Source organism: Cebus imitator, unplaced genomic scaffold (assembly GCF_001604975.1).
Source record: "Cebus imitator isolate Cc_AM_T3 unplaced genomic scaffold, Cebus_imitator-1.0 Scaffold765, whole genome shotgun sequence".
NCBI classification, from domain to species: Eukaryota; Metazoa; Chordata; class Mammalia; order Primates; family Cebidae; genus Cebus; species Cebus imitator.
Window position 1 is genome coordinate 369,622 of NW_016108080.1, and position 18,118 is coordinate 387,739.

General features: G+C 36.9%; 1 protein-coding gene across 1 annotated transcript in view; it reads right to left on the bottom strand.

Annotated features, from left to right (window-relative positions):
* Positions 1-18,118, bottom strand: part of LOC108297035 (ceramide synthase 6-like) — a 158,290-nt gene that overhangs the window by 58,937 nt on the left and 81,235 nt on the right. Inside the window, exons 5-6 of the mRNA XM_017519665.1 lie at positions 11,583-11,711; positions 8,779-8,885 (exon numbers count right to left, since the gene is read on the bottom strand). Of these exons, the coding sequence (XP_017375154.1) occupies positions 8,779-8,885; positions 11,583-11,711 (236 nt within the window). The remainder of the gene's footprint in view (positions 1-8,778; positions 8,886-11,582; positions 11,712-18,118) is intronic.

Consider the following 18,118-nt stretch of genomic DNA (forward strand, 5'->3'; position numbering starts at 1 on the left):
CCAACTGACCCCAGTGTGTAGTGCTCCCCTCCCTTTGTCCATGTGCTCTCATCGTTCAACACCCGCCTATGAGTGAGAACATGCGGTGTTTGATCTTCTGCTCCTCAGTGGACAGCAGTTTTAAGACTACTCCAAGGCTGAATGCATTTAGTACTTCACTCCACCCACTGCCTTATTATTATTCATGAGACTAATTGTTAATGGTCTAGCCAGAGAGTTGGCAAGTCTCTTCTGCAAAGGACCAGACAGCAAATACTTTAGGCTTTATGGGCCATAATTCTGTCACAGCTACACACCCATGCCACTGAAAGCAGAAAGCAGCCAAAGATAATATTAATAGATGGGCAAGGCTGTATTCCAATGAAACTTCACTGATACAAACAGGCAGTGGGCTGCTTTGTCCTACCGGCCATGCTTTGTTGACCTCTGGTCTAGCCCTTCGATCCTGAAATTACATTAAAATTTTTATGTTCATCTGAAAGAGACATCTCAACACACATATTTCCATCTAACTCTTCCATACCCTATGAAGGTATTAACCAATGTGGACAGGTGTAAAAATTACTAAAAACACACCAAAATGCCTTATGCCCAAAAGATACTGGATTTCTTCCCTCAAATCTTTCTAATAAAGTTAACATAGACAAGCACCAAGGCAAATTTCAGAGCAAATTTGTCAAGGGATTGCATGAAAAAAAAGTCAGATTTTTCAAATTTGTGAAGTCTGAGACTAATCTGTTCCTTATCAAAAATTCAGAAAAGCATATAAGCCATGCTACTTTAGTAAAATACATTTTGAAAAATAAATTAGATAAAAAGCTAATCTCCTATGTGTCTAGATGAATTTTAAATCTTGTCATGGAAAATGGTAAAAGGATGATTGAGTCTCCTCTGTAACTTTTTTTTTTTTAAATTATAGAGACCTTCAGAGAGAACAAATTCACAGATAATTCCCCTGCTTTGCAGGGATCAACAGAAAACAACATTCTGAGAAGGCAGACGTTTCTGTCTGAACAGTAGCTGACCAGTAAAGGTATGTATTTGACGCTAAACCTCCTGTAGCCAAGGCTTTCACACTTCATGGAACATGACTGGAGATGTGGAAAACCACGATCTGGCCACGGGAAGAGGTTCTGGGAATAGTGGTATGCCCATTCACCTGGGATTTGTGAGAATATGGCAAACTGGTACACTTTCAACATTACATGCTCACTGTCTACTAAGAACAGAAGCCACTGAAATGAGACAGCTTAAGTCTCATAATTGGATGGAGCATTTTAGAATTTTATTTCAGAAGTATCTATGGTTACGATTCCTTAATATAGACTAGTGGGAGGTTATAAAATGTAATAAAAATTTCTGACCACTGGCTATAATGGGAATTTATGTCTTTAACAGTAGCAGCACATTTTGAAAAATGCTTAATATTTATAAAGTATTTTATTGTTTATAAGGCATTTTATGAGCACTATTACATTTGATCCTTAACATTACTGGTAAGGTAGGTAGAGTATTTATCATTATTTTACTGATGAGGACACAGGTGTGGAGAAGTCACACGTCCAGTCTTCAGACAGTATGGGAGGAGAAATCTGACTCAAAACAAGCAGCCTTTCTAAAGACTGTACCATGCCACTTCTCTTTCAGCATCTTTGTGAACTTGTTTCTTTCTTTACCAGATTCCAAAGTATTGCTGATAGATGATGATATTTGCAATATGTTATCTTGGCTAGGGCAGAATGACAGAGGCAATCATTTTAAATGATTCTTTTTTATTTAACTACCACCAAAAATGTATGTCATCAAATACTTTATGGCCTTCAGTAAGAAGAGAGTATTGTGTTGTAGAAAGAACAAATGGAACATAGTAAGTAGTTGTTGAACTAGACTGATATTAGGAGGACCGGAGTCCAGAGAGCCTGGTGAATCACTGACTAAATGAATTGGTTTTCTCTGTGTAATAAGGGAGAAACTGCACTTACCTTACTTCACAAAGATTTAAGGAAGTCAACTAAGAAAATGACTGTGAGACCATTTAGAAATAAAGAGTACCTAATTCACTCAACAAGTACTTATTGATAAGCCACAGTAAGGCATTGTGATGGCTGCTATAATGAGTTTGAGTACTATCTACTCTATGCCAAATTAAAACCACAGCTTTTATGGGAAATTGTTGGCTTAGAGATTACATGTAAGTGGACTTAGAGATTACACGTAAGTGGACTATGAAAGAGAGATGCAGATCAATGAAAATGATAACAGCTTACAATGATGGGTAGATTTACTGTCAAAAAGGATCAGATTATTGACTATGTGACTACAAAGTAAAGATTAAAATACATAGATTTTTGAGTTGAGGAGAGCTATCCAGACACAACTTTCCAGAAATTTAAATACAAGAGAAAATATTTAAACTTTTAACACTTTGATTGATAGCAAGTAGGTGATGCACCCGTGATTGCTTATTTGGTAACAGGAGTGCAACATATATATCCAATATGTATCATTGAAGCTTTTGAATACTGATAATAAAACCAAATCCTTAAAAGTATATGATAAATAAAGACCAGGCCAAAATTTGGTCTTGACTATAGACAGCACCATCTGGGAAAAATAAGTATGTATTTGAAGGAGATATGGATATGAAAGTCTGTTGTTAATTGTATCAACAGTGAAACTACGTGATTCCACAGGTGTCATTTAATAAAGGAACAACAGAATTATCTAAGAATGTGTTAGGAAAGAATTCCTAGCAGATAAATCCTGAGCGACTCACTAAATATTTAATTATTCGATAAAACTGGTAAAGCAGTAAGACTCTTGATACAATAAACCTATTCATATGTTTGCTCAGGTTTTAGCAAGCAGGTATGTAGTTACAGAAGAAGAATGTCGTTATGGAGAACAGGATATGCAGACATATTATCTTGGCTTCTAGGATGGTCATATTATGAAGTTACAATTCCAGAGTCTCCTATGTTAGTAAAATTTGAGAAGATGATGCTTCTGTAAAGATTAGCATCATGCATACCTGGAGGAAACCCATAATGGTATTAACAAGATTATTTCGCAGTCATTATGTAATATAATCATATAAGTACTGATTCAAAATAGCGAGGTATTACACAAATGGTAGAGAAAACTACATTTTGAAGAACTGACATAATGTTCCCAGATGATTTGATACAATAAAATTCAGAATCAGAAAAGACAAGCATGAAAGCCAGAGAAAAAGGTGACTGAAGGAATTTACAATGTTTATCTTGATGAAGACAACAGGAAAGGCGGGCATAAGAATTTTGTTTTTCAATATTTGCTGGGCTGAGGTACAGAACAAGAATTAGACGCTGTATAGTTCCAAGGTCACAACTAGGACAAAAAGGCAGAAAGTATTGGGAGAAAAACCGTGACCACCTGGGGCAGAACTCTAACAACGGCCACTGTGTGGAACTAGAAGGGACTGTTTAGAGGTGGAGGGCTTCCTTCCCCTGGAATTATTCATGTGGTGGTTGAGTTATTTGACAATAAAGGTCTCTTCCCAAATCATACTCTGCTTATCTTTCAATCCTTGAAAGACTGTGAACAAGAAAAAGCAAGGCAAGGGATTCTGTGGTGAGACTGTGGGCAGTGTAACGATGGGCAAGAGGAAGAGTTGCCACTTTCATTACCCTCCCCTCCAAAATAGGGGCATGAAACAGGTCAGCAGGGCCAACAGGAGCACAGAGTGGATATAAAAATTGCACTTTCTGGGGTAAGTCATGTCCTGGGAACAGCAAGGCCAGGCAATGGCTGGACTATCTACACAGGGAAGCCACAGAGGACAGTGATACCATCAGGAAGGAACAGTGGAGAGATCAGTTTTGGTGACCTGTGTGTGGGAGGGCTGCATCCCAGATGTCCTCTGGACAGAGGTAATTAACACTCCCTTGGATAGCATCCCAGCTTGGAGAGAAGAGGAAAGGGTTGTGCAAACGTGTCTCACCTCCTGGCTTATTAGATAGGGTGAAGAATTCCCAGGCAGGACAAATGAGTCAACCTAGCATATTAGATAGGGTGAAGAATTCCCAGGCAGGACAAATGAGTCAACCTAGCAAACAGGCCACAGATAAAATATAGTGTGATTCCAAAAGGTGGAAATGAATTAAAGCCAGTAAAGGGCAGTAAATGAGGATGGCGACAAACACAAGTTCGCTTCACTGGGAGTTGTGTGCTGAAGATGATCATCATAACAGCAATCGTCAATCAAGAAATGGTGTGGGGATGACTGAATATCCACACATGCAAGAATGAACTTGGATACCTACCTCCCACCATAAACAAAAATCACCCCTTAACAGAGCATAGGCCTAAATGGAAGAGTTATAACTAGAAAACTCTTAGGAAAAAAAATAGGAGTAAATCTTCATGATCTTGGATTTGACAATGGTTTCTTATGACATCAAAAATACAAGTGACAAAAGAAAAAACAGACAAACTTTATCAAATCTGAAAGCTTTTGTGCTTCAAAGGATATCATCAAGGAAGTGAAAAGACAACCCTCAGTAAGGGAGAAATTATTTGCAAATTATGTATCAGATACGTTGTTTATACAAATATATTACTATATTCATCATTCAGATATATAATCATACGTAACAAATTTTTACAATGATAAAAAATACATTACAAATGGGTAAAGGATTTGAAATGCAAATCAAAACTACCATAAATACTACTTAATACCCACTAAAATGAATACAATATAAAAGATAATAAAAAGCATTGGCAAGGAAGTGGAGAAAGCAAAACTCTCATATATTGCTGGTCAGATGTTAAATGGTGCTGCAACTTTGTAAAAGAGTTTGATGGGCTGGGTGCAGTGGCTGTAACACCTGCACTTTGGGAAGCCTAGGCTGGAGGATCTCTTGAGGCCAGGAGTTCAAGACTAGCCTAGGCAACATAGTGAGACCCTATCTCTACAAATAAATAAATAAATCGGCTGGGTGTTGCAGCATGCACCTGGAGTCCTAGCTACGCGAGAGGCTGGGGCAGGAGAACCACTTGAGCCCAGGAGTTCGAGGCTGCAATAAGCTATGATGGCACCACTGCAGCCCAGCCTGGCCAACAGAGCAAGACCCTGTCAAAAAAGAAAGGAAGGAAAGAAGGAAAGAAAGAAAGAAAGGAAAGAAAGGAAGAAAGGAAAGAAAGAAAGAAGATATCTGGTAGTTCTTCAAGAAGTTAGAGAGTTACCATATAATCCAGCAATTCCATTCCTAAGCATATGCCTATGAAGACTGAAAATGTGTGTTCACACAACAGCCTGTATGCAAACATTAATAGCAGCATTATTCACAACAGCCAAACAGTGGAAACAGTCCTAAAGTCTGTCACCTGATGAATGGATAAAATGTGGTATATCCATACAATAAAATATTAATCATCAATAAGAAGGAATTAAGTACTGATACATGCTACAACATGGATAAACCTTGAAAACATCAGGAAACTGAAAGAACTCAGTTATAAAAGATCACCTATTGCATGAAACCATTTACATAAAATGACCACAATAGGTAAGTTCACAGAGACAGAAAGCAGGTTAATGGTGGCCAGGGGATGGGAGGAGGGAAGAATGAGGAGTGACTGGCAGTGCAATAGGTTTGTGTACAGCAACATCAACATAAATACATCAGTAATGAATGCATTGTGCTATGATGTTGTCATAGAAATTATTTAGGTCCATTATAATCTTGTAGGACTGCTGTTATATATGTGGTCCATCACTGGCCAGGAAGTCTAGCTATATAGTACATGACTGTATTTTCAGAAGCTACAATTTATTTTCTTTATTTATGGTAGAGTTAAATCATTCTATAATTTTGTCATTTATATTTTTCTGAACTGTACCTATTCAGAGCCATGCCAAATACTTCTATTGAGTCTTTTTTTCTTACTCATTTCCTAAGAGGTGTCTCTTTTCATATTAAATAAATAACCTCACTTAACAAGCCAATACTTACATAGCAATTACTATGAGGCTGGCATGTTTTTAGCTCAATAGAGACACAAACTCATTTAATAGTTACAATAATGCTATGAGTGGGTATCATCATTATTCCTATTTAAGAGATGAGGAAACTTCAGCACAAAGGTGTTTAGCAGTGAGGCAGGATTTGAACCCATGCACTCTAGTCCAACTGTCCCAGCTAACCGCTATGCTATCCTGACTCGAACGATCGTAGCAAACAACAGACTTAAGAATGTCAACCAAGATACTCTGACACCAGAAAAACCTGTATAATCTGGTCACTGTCAAAGACTGTGATAGTTGTTCTTTTCTGGAACTATACTGTCCAATATGCTAGCCACATGAGCTACTGAGCACTTGAAACGTAGCTAAACTAAATCTAGATGTGTGGTAATGTGAAATACACATCGGATTTCAAAGATTTAATATACATTAAAACAATGTAGATACCCAAAACATTTTAATATTAATGTGTTGATAACGTTAAAATAGTATTTTGGGCCAGGCACAGCAGCTCATCCCTGTAATCCCAGCACTTTGGGAGGCCAAGGTTGGTGGATCACAAGGTCAGGAGTTTGAGACCACTCTAGCCAACATGGTGAAACCCCGTCTCTACTAAAAAAAAAAAAAAAGTACAAAAATTAGACTTAGTGTAGTGGTGCGTGCTTGTAGTCCCAGATACTTGGGAGGCTGAGGCAAGAGAATCACTCGAACCTGGGAGGCAGAGACTGCAGTGGGCCGAGATTGTGCCACTGCACTCCAGCCTGGGTGACAGAGTGAGACTCTGTCTTAAAAAAAAAATACTATTTAGAAGATACTAAGTTAAATATGTTATTTAAATGGATATCACCTTTCATCTTAAAAAAAAAAAAACTTTTAGTGTGGCTACTAGAAAATATTAAATTACTATAAAGCCTGCATTATATTTCTGTTGGACAAGGTTGTTCTAGAAGGATGTATTATGATTGAAAGAGAAGTCTGGAGGAGCAGTGCATGGTTCTAAAAGGCTAATCACGGTGTATGCTGTCTTTGAAGAGCATGGGTTGCCGACATAATAGAGAATAAGCCAAAGAGTTACTAAACTCATCAATTACCAATATTCTGACTCATGAGGAACTCAAATATAGGCAAGAGGAATCTGGAAGGTATTGTTGGTGAATCCACAGCAATGGGTTAAAAACAAAAAGGAATGTAGGGGAGGGGAAATAATTTTGTTTCTTCTTCTACCTCAAGCACAGTCTTTGAAAAAGAAATAGGTCTATGAAATGTTTCTTAAAACTAATGTCTAATCTACCTCCATTACCTTACCCTACACAGGTGAGTCACTATTTCACATGCAAAATCTATTTGCTATAATGAATAAATTAGCCAACAGAGCTCCTCAGCAAATCCAACAAAACTATAAATATTGATAATCCATCTACATTACCTATGTCCAGTAAATGTTTGGAAAAAAATTATAATCTCCGGCCTTCCCCATCCCATACCCCAAATTATAAACCAGAATATTAGAAGGACCTGTAGGAATTCAACTGCAAGTGCCCCAAGGGCAGCCCTATGTCCAACTGAATTATCAGCATTACCAGTACCATCCCAGTAATGGTGATGCAATAAATGCCCAGTAAATTTTCACTAAATACATACAAAAAATGGTAGTTAATTGGAATTTTAAAGTCCACACCTAAACAATATAGAGAAGGCAAAGAATGGATATTCTAGGCTGGTAAGCTTACCGTTGTAGATGGCTAATCACACAGATGGGGGCAAGTACTTAGAATGAAGACCCAGGAGTCAGCAAAGGTTTTCTAAAACCTGACTTCACATTCTTTTTCTGATCCTTCCTCTATCTGTGCAGGGAGTGACTCAGACAACAAAATAAATCCTGAATTCCTTAAGACATTTGACAGAGGTCTTTTATACCTCAAACAAGGTAGGGAAATAGCAGGCATGATGATCTAACAGTTAGAAGGCATAGTCACAAGTAGAAAAATCATACAGAAAGACTGGTGTTTGGGGGACTGAAGTCCACCTAAAGAAATTCTTCAGGGGGGGATCAGGAATCCCTCTTGGTCAACATGGAACAGGAATCCCTCTTGGTCACCATTTTTCTTCAGTAAGTTGGAAGAAGCATGAAAGGTATATTTGCCAAGTAACACAAAGCTGGACGAGACTTTGGATATAATTCAAAGACTATTTGGTTAGAATGGTGTATAGCTAATGAGAAGACTTATTTAGGACAATGGTTTTCAACTTTAAGATGCAGCAGAATCATCAGGAAAGCTTATTAACACATTGCCAGGACTCATCTCCAGAGTTACTCACTCAGAGAGTCTTGGGTGGGGCCAATAATGTGCATTTCCAACAGGTTCTCAGGTGATGCTGCTGCTGGTGGTCCAGGGACAACCCTTTGTGAAGCACTGGTACAGAAAATTCCTTCACCTACTTGTTTGCAACACCATGGTTTCTTTCTTAATTCCAACTTTCATGGCTGAGGTTCTTGAGTCATATTCTAGACTGGTGCCTTCTATGACAGTTGGCTTTCTGTGGCCTCAGAACCCCTGCAAGCCACATCATTTTCTAACTATCCCGTAGAAAACATTAGTAAAGAGTGTAACCCTCTGCTGGAAGAAGAAATCAAGCTGTTTCTTGAGGTACTCCCCTGCCCAATTATTTAAACTTCTAAGTACTTATGGTAAAATTCAAAAGGAAAATGGTTCATAAAGCTTATTTGGAAGGGGCAGTTCTATCAGGAAGAAGACTGGCATACTCACCAGAGAGGAAATATACCCAGTCGTGTGGTGATAAAAACCATGGCAAACATAAGAAACAGGAGATCACACATTTTCTGAAACTTGGCATAATTTGCCATTTTGGCAGCCTATGAAAGAAAGGAATGTGACATATTAATGTAGTTAAACTGATAATAAAATTTCTTTTAATATGCATGACTTTCCTATAAGATGTACCTTACCAAATGCATAAAATTACCTGTGAATGAAATGTCATGCATCATGCATCAGTATTTATAAATTACCCATAAGTTGAGTGAAAGGCAGCATTAACTATAAGTAGAATTCCTGACTGTTACAGATTTAATAAAATATTCAGCAACCTGAAAAATTCAATTGGATGGTTGATTTCAGAAAAACAGAGGGAAAAATAAGAAATTATTGCATCATATATGCTATGAGCAAGCCAGAGACACCAAAACAGAAATCTGGCATAACAGTTCAAACGGAAGTGCTGGGTAATCCTTTAAACCTTTTTATGAACCTCAAATACTGAGACCACAAACTTTATACAGAATATATGGAGCTCTTCTGTGTTTGTCTTCCTCTCTCCTTAAAATTGTAGGTTTTCTTTAAACAGGCATACGAAGTACTGTGGGAATATGCTTTTCTGGCTTTTTCTCATGAACTTAGAAATGAAGAAAGCATCAAGATCATGTTACTTCAACTAATCCACTTAGGTAGAATTTTCAAAGTTACATGAATGGGTCATTTTTACATGTGGGGTCACTAATGTTCAAAGCGTTTGTGAAAAAGTACTCTAATAATTTATGACAGTGACTTAAGTGATGACATCTTATATTATACATTAGTCTAGGGAATAAATCATATCCCTTTCTCTACCATCCACTTTTTTACAGATCATTCTAAAAATAGGTGAGATTGAAAACATAATTTTGCCTAATCACCGTTTTTTACATCTTTGCATAGAATTCACAGCACCTACACACAGGGTTATAAATTGATGATGTCTTCTCAATTTATAACGTGATTTTCTACTTCTTAGAAACTTAACTGAGTCAGGTTTGAAAAGATTGTTGACATTATCCACAGAAGCTATAATTTAAAAGCTTTAAGTAAAGCACAAAGCTATGAGAGGAATGTATTCCTAAGGGGAAATATCTACTAACTGGGTGGAAGTTAGGATCATAAGCTTTTAATCTCATGAACATTTAAGGTGTAGCACCATAAATTATGTTAAAAGGTACCTTCTTCTGGCTAGGTAAATCATGGTATTTCTCTTTTTATATTTTTTCATCAGTATTCAATAAATGAGCTTTAAACACAAACTTTTCAGAAATGTCTAGGCTGTAACATAACATGTTGAGGGGTTGATAGGTAACCTATCTCACTAATTGAATATTCTAAGTGTTAGTTATTTTATAATGTTAAAGAGAATCTAGGTGATGTGTTTTTAAGTCACATGACTGGGATTTCTGAATTTTTTTCTGGATACAGGTGGAACTTGATTAGAAATTTTCTCAATCATGGCACTAAAAAGTATCATGCCAGCCATTTCCACAGGCAACAAGGCTGGCTAATTGTACAGGATTTCAAGCCTTAGGTTGTGCATGAATTTCTATATCCAAACACACTTAAGATTTAACCAAATGGTAACTCATTTCCAGGGGATCCCCCTTTTACTAATTATATTTCTCCTATTTAAAAAAATATGTTGAATAGAGGTTAGCTTGAAACATTTAAAAATCATAGCAACAAATTATCATTTGACTTACCTAGCCCTTTGGGTCTATTTTTCTGTTTCATAACATTAAAGGACCAGAGTTTTTAACAAAGTTATGTACATGCCTCAAACCTTAATTGCCTTTATAGTAGGTTCAAATTTCATAGCATAGAATTCTGCTTATATTGCAATAACAGGTCATTATTTGAGGACATGTCTAGTCTATATTCACAGAACAGTAAATGCTTCAAAGGTAGCAAAACAAAGGACTTAAAGCAAAATGGTGGGCCAAAAGAAAAAAAAATCAGAATTCAGATCGATTGTGAGAGCCATTTCTATATGGGCTTTGTACTCTTGTAAGGTAATTCTGACCAGTTATATTAATTTCTTAATATAAAATGCAAAGACTTTAATTATATAACATTACTGAGTATGATCTTCACAGGAGCCATAGTTAAAAGTAAATATCGCATCACAATTTTCCTTGGGATTTTACCTTTTGAAATATGCTAGAACATTTTTTATTTATTTTACCACTTTAAGAATTCTAAATAATAATAATTCAGAAAGTTAATTCAAGTATAACCAATAGTTCCAGAGATATTCTTTATACATATATATAAACATAGTTTCTACATAAAATTTGCAATTCATATTCCCTTTTCACTGTAAAAACATAAGGACAATGTGTATTAGCAATAAAAATGATGACCCCTACTTAATTTTATTGGGATATATAGCTCCTATTAGTAACTAAACTGAGTTTTACAAAATTTCCCAATAAATTAGGGTAAAGGTTACAACACACAAAACCTAATCAAATAATAATTTTCCTTTGTAAAATTACTCATTTTTAAAGTGTAGAATAGTAAGGGTTTTCATCATTCTATTAACAATGTTAATTTTTTTGTATAAAAGTTTACATACTAATTTAAAATCTCATTTTCACCAGTTTAACCTACAAAAAAACACTCTGCAGTTTCAATGCAGTTATTTACTATTGTACACAAGCACCAACTAGCATAACATTAAAGAGGTAGTGAGATTGGGGACTTCCTAAATTTTGGATTTTGTATTTTTAAAGATGAAAGAAAACTTTTACCTCCAGAAGAGCGTCCGCCGAATCATGAAGACAAAGGACCAGGGTTCCTACTCGGGCCATATTGTTGACATATGAAAAGGTAATCAAGAAAATAGATACAAGGTGGTGCAGGAACATAATGCCGAAGTCCTTGAGGAAAGAAAAAACACAGCCATATTAGAGTATAGCAACATCACATTTCCATTTAGCCATTTTCCACTGAAACAGTACTGAGAACCTCCATAAGCCTAGCCCTGAGGATGAATAAGGTATGAATAAGGTATAACCCGTATCCTCTGGAAGTCCATTATGTGTTGCAAGAGACACACAGGAGATCAGTGGAAGCTGGGAAGTTCAAGATCAAGGCTCTGCCAGATTTGGTATCTGGTGAGGGCCCATTACCTGGTTAATAGGTGGTGCCTTCTAGCTGTGTCATCATGGCAAAAGGGGCAAAGTACTTCTTCAGGGACCCAGGAGATAGGAGGACATCAGTGATTACCAAGAATGCGATCAATGCCAGGACAGAGACCATATCATAAAGAGTATTTTGTACCAAGCCAAAGAATTTGAAGCTATGGGAGAAATCACTACAGGATTTCAAGCAAAGAAGGGCACTACTTGGATTTGAACTTTAGGACAATCTTTGGGGCAACATGCAGGTTAAACGGGACCACTTCTCTGACTACTAATGGCTGAAGCTTTGGAAGGTATCGGTTGTGTCTTTGACCAGAGTGTGGCATCTATGAAGGACCCTCATCTTGGCCTCAGTGAAAAGATTGTTTTTTTCTAATATTATTTCCTGACCATCTGGACATGGTTTGTTGTGATATGGGATTTCTGTTGCTTAGAAATATAGTCTCTCTTTTACTCGTACTTTTATCTGTGTATCTCTCTCAACATAAGCCTGAATTTCTTTGGGACTTAAATGCCAAGACCGACCCTAATGTTGCTCTATTTGAAGCCTCTGGAGGAAGAGGACTATTCCTCATAGACCATTCATCTAGATTTATTCTCCCCTAGATTTATTTGAATCACTCTCTCTAGGGGAGACAGAGCATGAAAACAAAGAGCATATCTAAAAACTGACATATGAACAGATCCTGAATATGAAAAAGCATAGCATGTACGTTAAATCTGGGGGAGTAAACCTAAATTTTTATCTCGAAAAGTCAATATTCATATGGTCATTTATTCATTAAAAATAGTGATTGAGCATTTACTATGCTCCAGATAGTTTTAAGCTTTGAGGATAAGTAAGCAATCTAAACAAATATTTTTGCTCTTACGGACATTGTATATTCTAGTGGGGGAGAATAGACAAAAAAATCTAAGTAAATAATCTCTTAGAGTAGAAGGTAAAAATGTGCTATAGGAGAAAAAGAAGCCATCATGATAAGAAGGGTGAGGAGTCCTGGTTGCTGGGGGAGATAGATTATCATAGTACACAGACAGGCCAGGCCAGGGCAGGCCTCCCTAACAAGGTGTCTTAAAGGTGACGAGGAAGCTAGTCTTAAAGATAGATGGGGAGAAAATATTCAAGCCAGAGAAAACAAGCAAGGCAAAGGCGTTATCCATCATGCTCTTTCCAACCTGATGTGTTCACGGAATAGCGAGGAGGTGTGAGTGGCTGGAGTCAGGTAAGAGGGAGAGACGTATAGAAGCCAGAACAGCATTACAGATTTTAAAAATTAGCACTTTGGGGGGCTGAGGTGGGTGAATCATGAGGTCAGGAGTTCAAGACCAGCCTGGCCAATGTGGTGAAACCCCATCTCTACTAAAAATAAAAAAATTGGCTCAGTGTGGTGGTGCATGCCTGTAGTCCCAGCTGTTCAGGAGGCTGAGGCAGGAGAATCACTCGAACCCGGGATACAGAGATTGCCATAAGCCAAGATTGTGCCACTGCATTCCAGCCTGGGTGACAGGGTGAGACTCCGTCTCAAAAAAAAAAAAAAAAAATTAGTAGCTTCTTTTTATCTATTACCACTATTTAAAAAAGAGAGATTTTAACTATATTGAACAGAAAGTAATCACTCTACTATTTAGTCCCTGATATGTAACTGTTCTATGTAACATTTGTACTGAGATATAAATTGGGAGATTAAGCGTGAAGAATAAAATTATTTCTGGGTTTGTAAGGACTTAATTTTACCTCTTACACTAGAGTAGGTACTTATAAGTACTCTCTAATATGAATCCTAGTCACGAAAATGAAACAGGACTAGGTTTTTATTCTTACAGATGTCTTCATAAACTCCTTCCTATGACATTCCTTTGGGACTATTCTTGCTTGCTCTGAGAATCAGTGTGGGCGACAGTGCTAAGGTTGGTGGATGCTCAGCCAAGCTACTTGGGCTTTATTCTGGTTTACAATGGCAACAGCAACTAGATCAGGTAGACTTCTCAGTTCCTTGCAAATGTGACTTAATCTTCTACCCAAGGGGAAGGAAGAGGCCCTAGAGGTGTCTCTTTCTCTGATCTGCTTGGTACTTTTCCTCTGTAACCCTTTAGCTCTCACAGCTTCTGTGGTAGTTCCTGATTCACTGGGAGACAGAGCCACTTTCTCCTGCATCCCCATTTACCCATCCTGGGCTCCCACTTACCTATCCATCTTTCCTACAACGCAGAGAGGCTTCTGTCTCTAATTTCTATTCTCCAATTCAGTTCAGTTACATGATTATTTTTTGTTTGGTTTGTCTGTGGTTAAGGCAATTTCTATTTTAAACAGAAGTGCAAGAAAGTTAAAACCAGGGTTTTGACAGAACCAGACTCCTGAAGCATGTAGATGTCTTGAACAATTATGCTCAATAAACAACTATGGAGCACCTATTTCTTAAGAGGCAATTGGTAATCTAACTCATATTAATTTTATCATTTTTTTTGAGACAGAATCTCACTCTGTTGTCTAGGCTGGAGTACAATGGCATGATCTCAGTTCACTGCAAGCTTCACCTCCTGAATTCAAGCAATTCTCATGCCTCAGCCACCCAAGTAACTGGGATTACAGGTGTGTGCCACCAGGCCTAGCTAATTTTTGTATTTTTAGTAGAGATGCGGTTTCACCAGGTTGACCAGGCTGGTCTCGAATGTCTGACTTCAAGGGACCACGTGCCTCAGCCTCCCAAAGTGCTGGCATTACAGGTGTCCAGCTATCTATACAATTAAGAGACTGGATCAGGTTATTTTTATGTTGTCAATTCTATAATTCTTGGCTTCACGGCTATGGTGATTAAATAATAATTGAAGTCTTTAATCTACTAATTTCATATTTGTGTATATGTGGCAGGGAGAGAGTGTGAGAGCCCATGCATGCACCCTTTTTATTCAGCAGCCGAGTAGCTGCTGGTGTCACTACAGGTTGGGGTTTGAAAAGTCAACTTCAACAACTTTAATTGCTTAAATGATTCTGTCTACGGTTAATGAACATGTCCAGAGGTTATTTTCTCCCTTGGAAAGTGCCTCACATTTATGGACAACCATGCATATTGATTTATTACTAGGATAAATGGTATATTAGTTTCCTAAATGAGGTCAGATAATTTAAGAAATGAAGTGCAACGATTTCTCTTATTTTCAATTAACCTACTCTCCAAACAGCACGACACACTGATGATAGATACCGCTGTCAGAAGAATCATGTGTCTTCCATCAGTTAATTCTAACTGCCCATGGCATAACTAAGCATTGACAACTCTGGCCTAGGAGCCTACCACTGTATTCCTTCCTCTAGATTCACACTTAAAGCTAATTCTCAGCTCACTTATTAAACATACTCCGAGTTTAATAAGTGATTATGTTCAGGTGCAACTTACCATTTTTACCCACTTCTGGAATTCTGATGTCTTTGCAGTTAGTACCTACGGTTTTCTTAAATCATTAAAGTTAGACAATACCAAAATGCCTTAGACATACAATAAAAATTGCACTGATAATGTTTTCCACTGCAAGATAAAAACTGTTCTCTCCAAGCTATTCCTTATTAGATTCCACTGTGTGGAGTATAGTGTTCTACCAGATCATAACTACTTCAAAACAATGGATCCATTAAAATAGTTACCTATCAACTAATATTTTAAACTGTTTCCTAAACATAATCAAATGAAAATACTCACTGCTTAATTCAGAAATTCAATGAGTTTATATTTGCTATGCTTAATACTCAGATTTCAAAGTTTAACCAGCTGAATACCTGAAAAGAACAATACTTTCCATGTTTTCTATTGTTCAGCTCTGAATGATTGTTCTTGGCTCACTGAAAGAGAACAAGGGTTTTTCCTCTATTTAACATGAATAAATATAAATTAAAACACTTATTGAGGATTAGTACAATTTAAAATTAAGTTTCCTGAGATCTATCTGATATAAACATCAATAAACAACCCAATAGCCTTGGCAATACAGCATGGCTCCTTTAAAAATAAGAGCCTTGTTTTTTAGACAAAATTTGCTTTGTAAAGATGTTTTTTGCATATAAATCACCTGGTCCTAGAAAACATTTGTTTTATTACTGTAGGACTCACAGTTATGCATGGCAGAAGACCAATTTTCATTATAGTCCTATCTGTATGAATATGAAAAAACAATGAATAATGGATTTTGTCATCTTTTACATTTCTGCTTTGGAATGCATTATACATAATATCTTTAAAGGCCATGCAATCATTATTTTATGTGTAACTCTCATCCTCCTCACCCATTTCTTTGAATAGGCACTGAATCTGGTCCAAATAACCATTTTTAAACAGATTGTCAATTTGGATTTTATCAGTGCTGGGTGGAAAACTTCCATCCTCATATTTGCAACTGCTGAAAGTGATTAGTGTGCACAGACACAGTCATGGCTGAAAGAACATTAGCATTTTAGGTTGAAATGTTTTCCTGCATTTTCCATAACTGCAATTAAGGAGAGAGACTGTGATTTCTTCTGGTCTTCAGACTGAAGATTGATTCCAAAGCCTTTATTCAAAACAGGCTAGCCTGGACACGTGCTTTCCTGGTGTTCTCAACCTACTGCTATTCTGCGATATTGTTTCTGGACATATTCACAGCCATCATCAAGGGCTCCTTCTATTTTTCCTGCTTGACAGCTACCCTAATGTCGACATTTATACTTCAGTGGCTTTGCCTATGTTAATTACCAGAGACAAGGTGGGCGGGAAATCAAACATGGTCATCGCTCAAACTTAATTAGTAGTAGTCTGAAATGAAAGAATTCAAGGAAGAGCCATCCATTTTAGTATCAAGAGCTGGTAAGATTATGCTGTTTTTCCCTTATAACATTTTCAAATAGCATTTAGGGAACCTAGAAAAGTTTCTTAGTCTGCTCTATGTAGCTTTCATATCAGAAATTCCTGGGTACAGGTAAGATTTCAGCTACCTGGACTTCATCCCCAACTGTTAGAATTAAAATCAACATCGTTAATTTGGTTCTCTAGGGGAATTTTATGTACGATAAAATGATAGCACCAAGCATCCAGAGGGATCTACCTCTCACTGAGATACGGATCTGAACATCTGTATAATGGAACTCCCTTCACAATGATCGATTCACAGAGAATCTCTGAAATACTGTTGTTTTTAGGAGGCACCACAAATTCATCTTGACGTACATGCTTTTACAAAAACAAAATTTACCCATTTCTCATTAAAAATAATACATACACATATCATAAACAACCACTGGACTGTTCCCTGAATTCTCATCAACTGGATAATACATTAATTTTATGCAGTGTCTTTTAGGAATAATTTTTGCAATTGATTAAGAAAAACCATTAATGAACCTCTTTGTAAAGGAAATTAAGAAGATCAAGATTTTAAGCAAAGGCTGATTTAGATGTGCACAGATATGAGGAATGTGAAATACTTCTAACGTGTAAGAAAAAAAGCTCTTCTCCTTCCAATGCAAATGACACATATTAGCTTTCCTGAATTTAATTTAATAAAGTTAATAAACCTGTAATCTAACTCATATGAATAGAAGTCAGGTAATAGTACTAGCTTACTCACTGAACTGATTTTCAGACTCTCTAGGCAACAGAAGAACAGCAGCATAGCTTAACTCTGATTTCATTTTATGGCAATTGCAGTAATAATAGAAACCCATCATTGAAAAAAAAAAAAACAGTTCTCTTATTTGAACCTTCAAGGCACACAGAAATTTATATGACTTTTCACAGAGTAACATGCTTTTCTTTTCAGGGATTAATAACAAACAGTTTTCCTTTTTCTCTTGAGATTTTTCTGCCTTGGCATAAAACTCAGAATGCTGGGAGTAGAAGTGGACTTTACGCATGTAACTTGGCAACATGCAAAAGAGACTAGCTAATCAGTCTCCATCTCCATTCCAGAATGAATAAACAGATAGAGATGGTGAGGATTTCAGACAGAATTTACATATACCAAGAATAATCATAACCAGCTTTTCCACTGAGGGGTACAATAGCTTCTCAGCCTTTGGAGATGGGTAAAGTCCTGATGATCAGCATGAAAATATGTGTAAAACCTCTTAAAGAAAACCAAAGCCCCCAAATAGTATACTAACAAATCTTTTTTTTTTT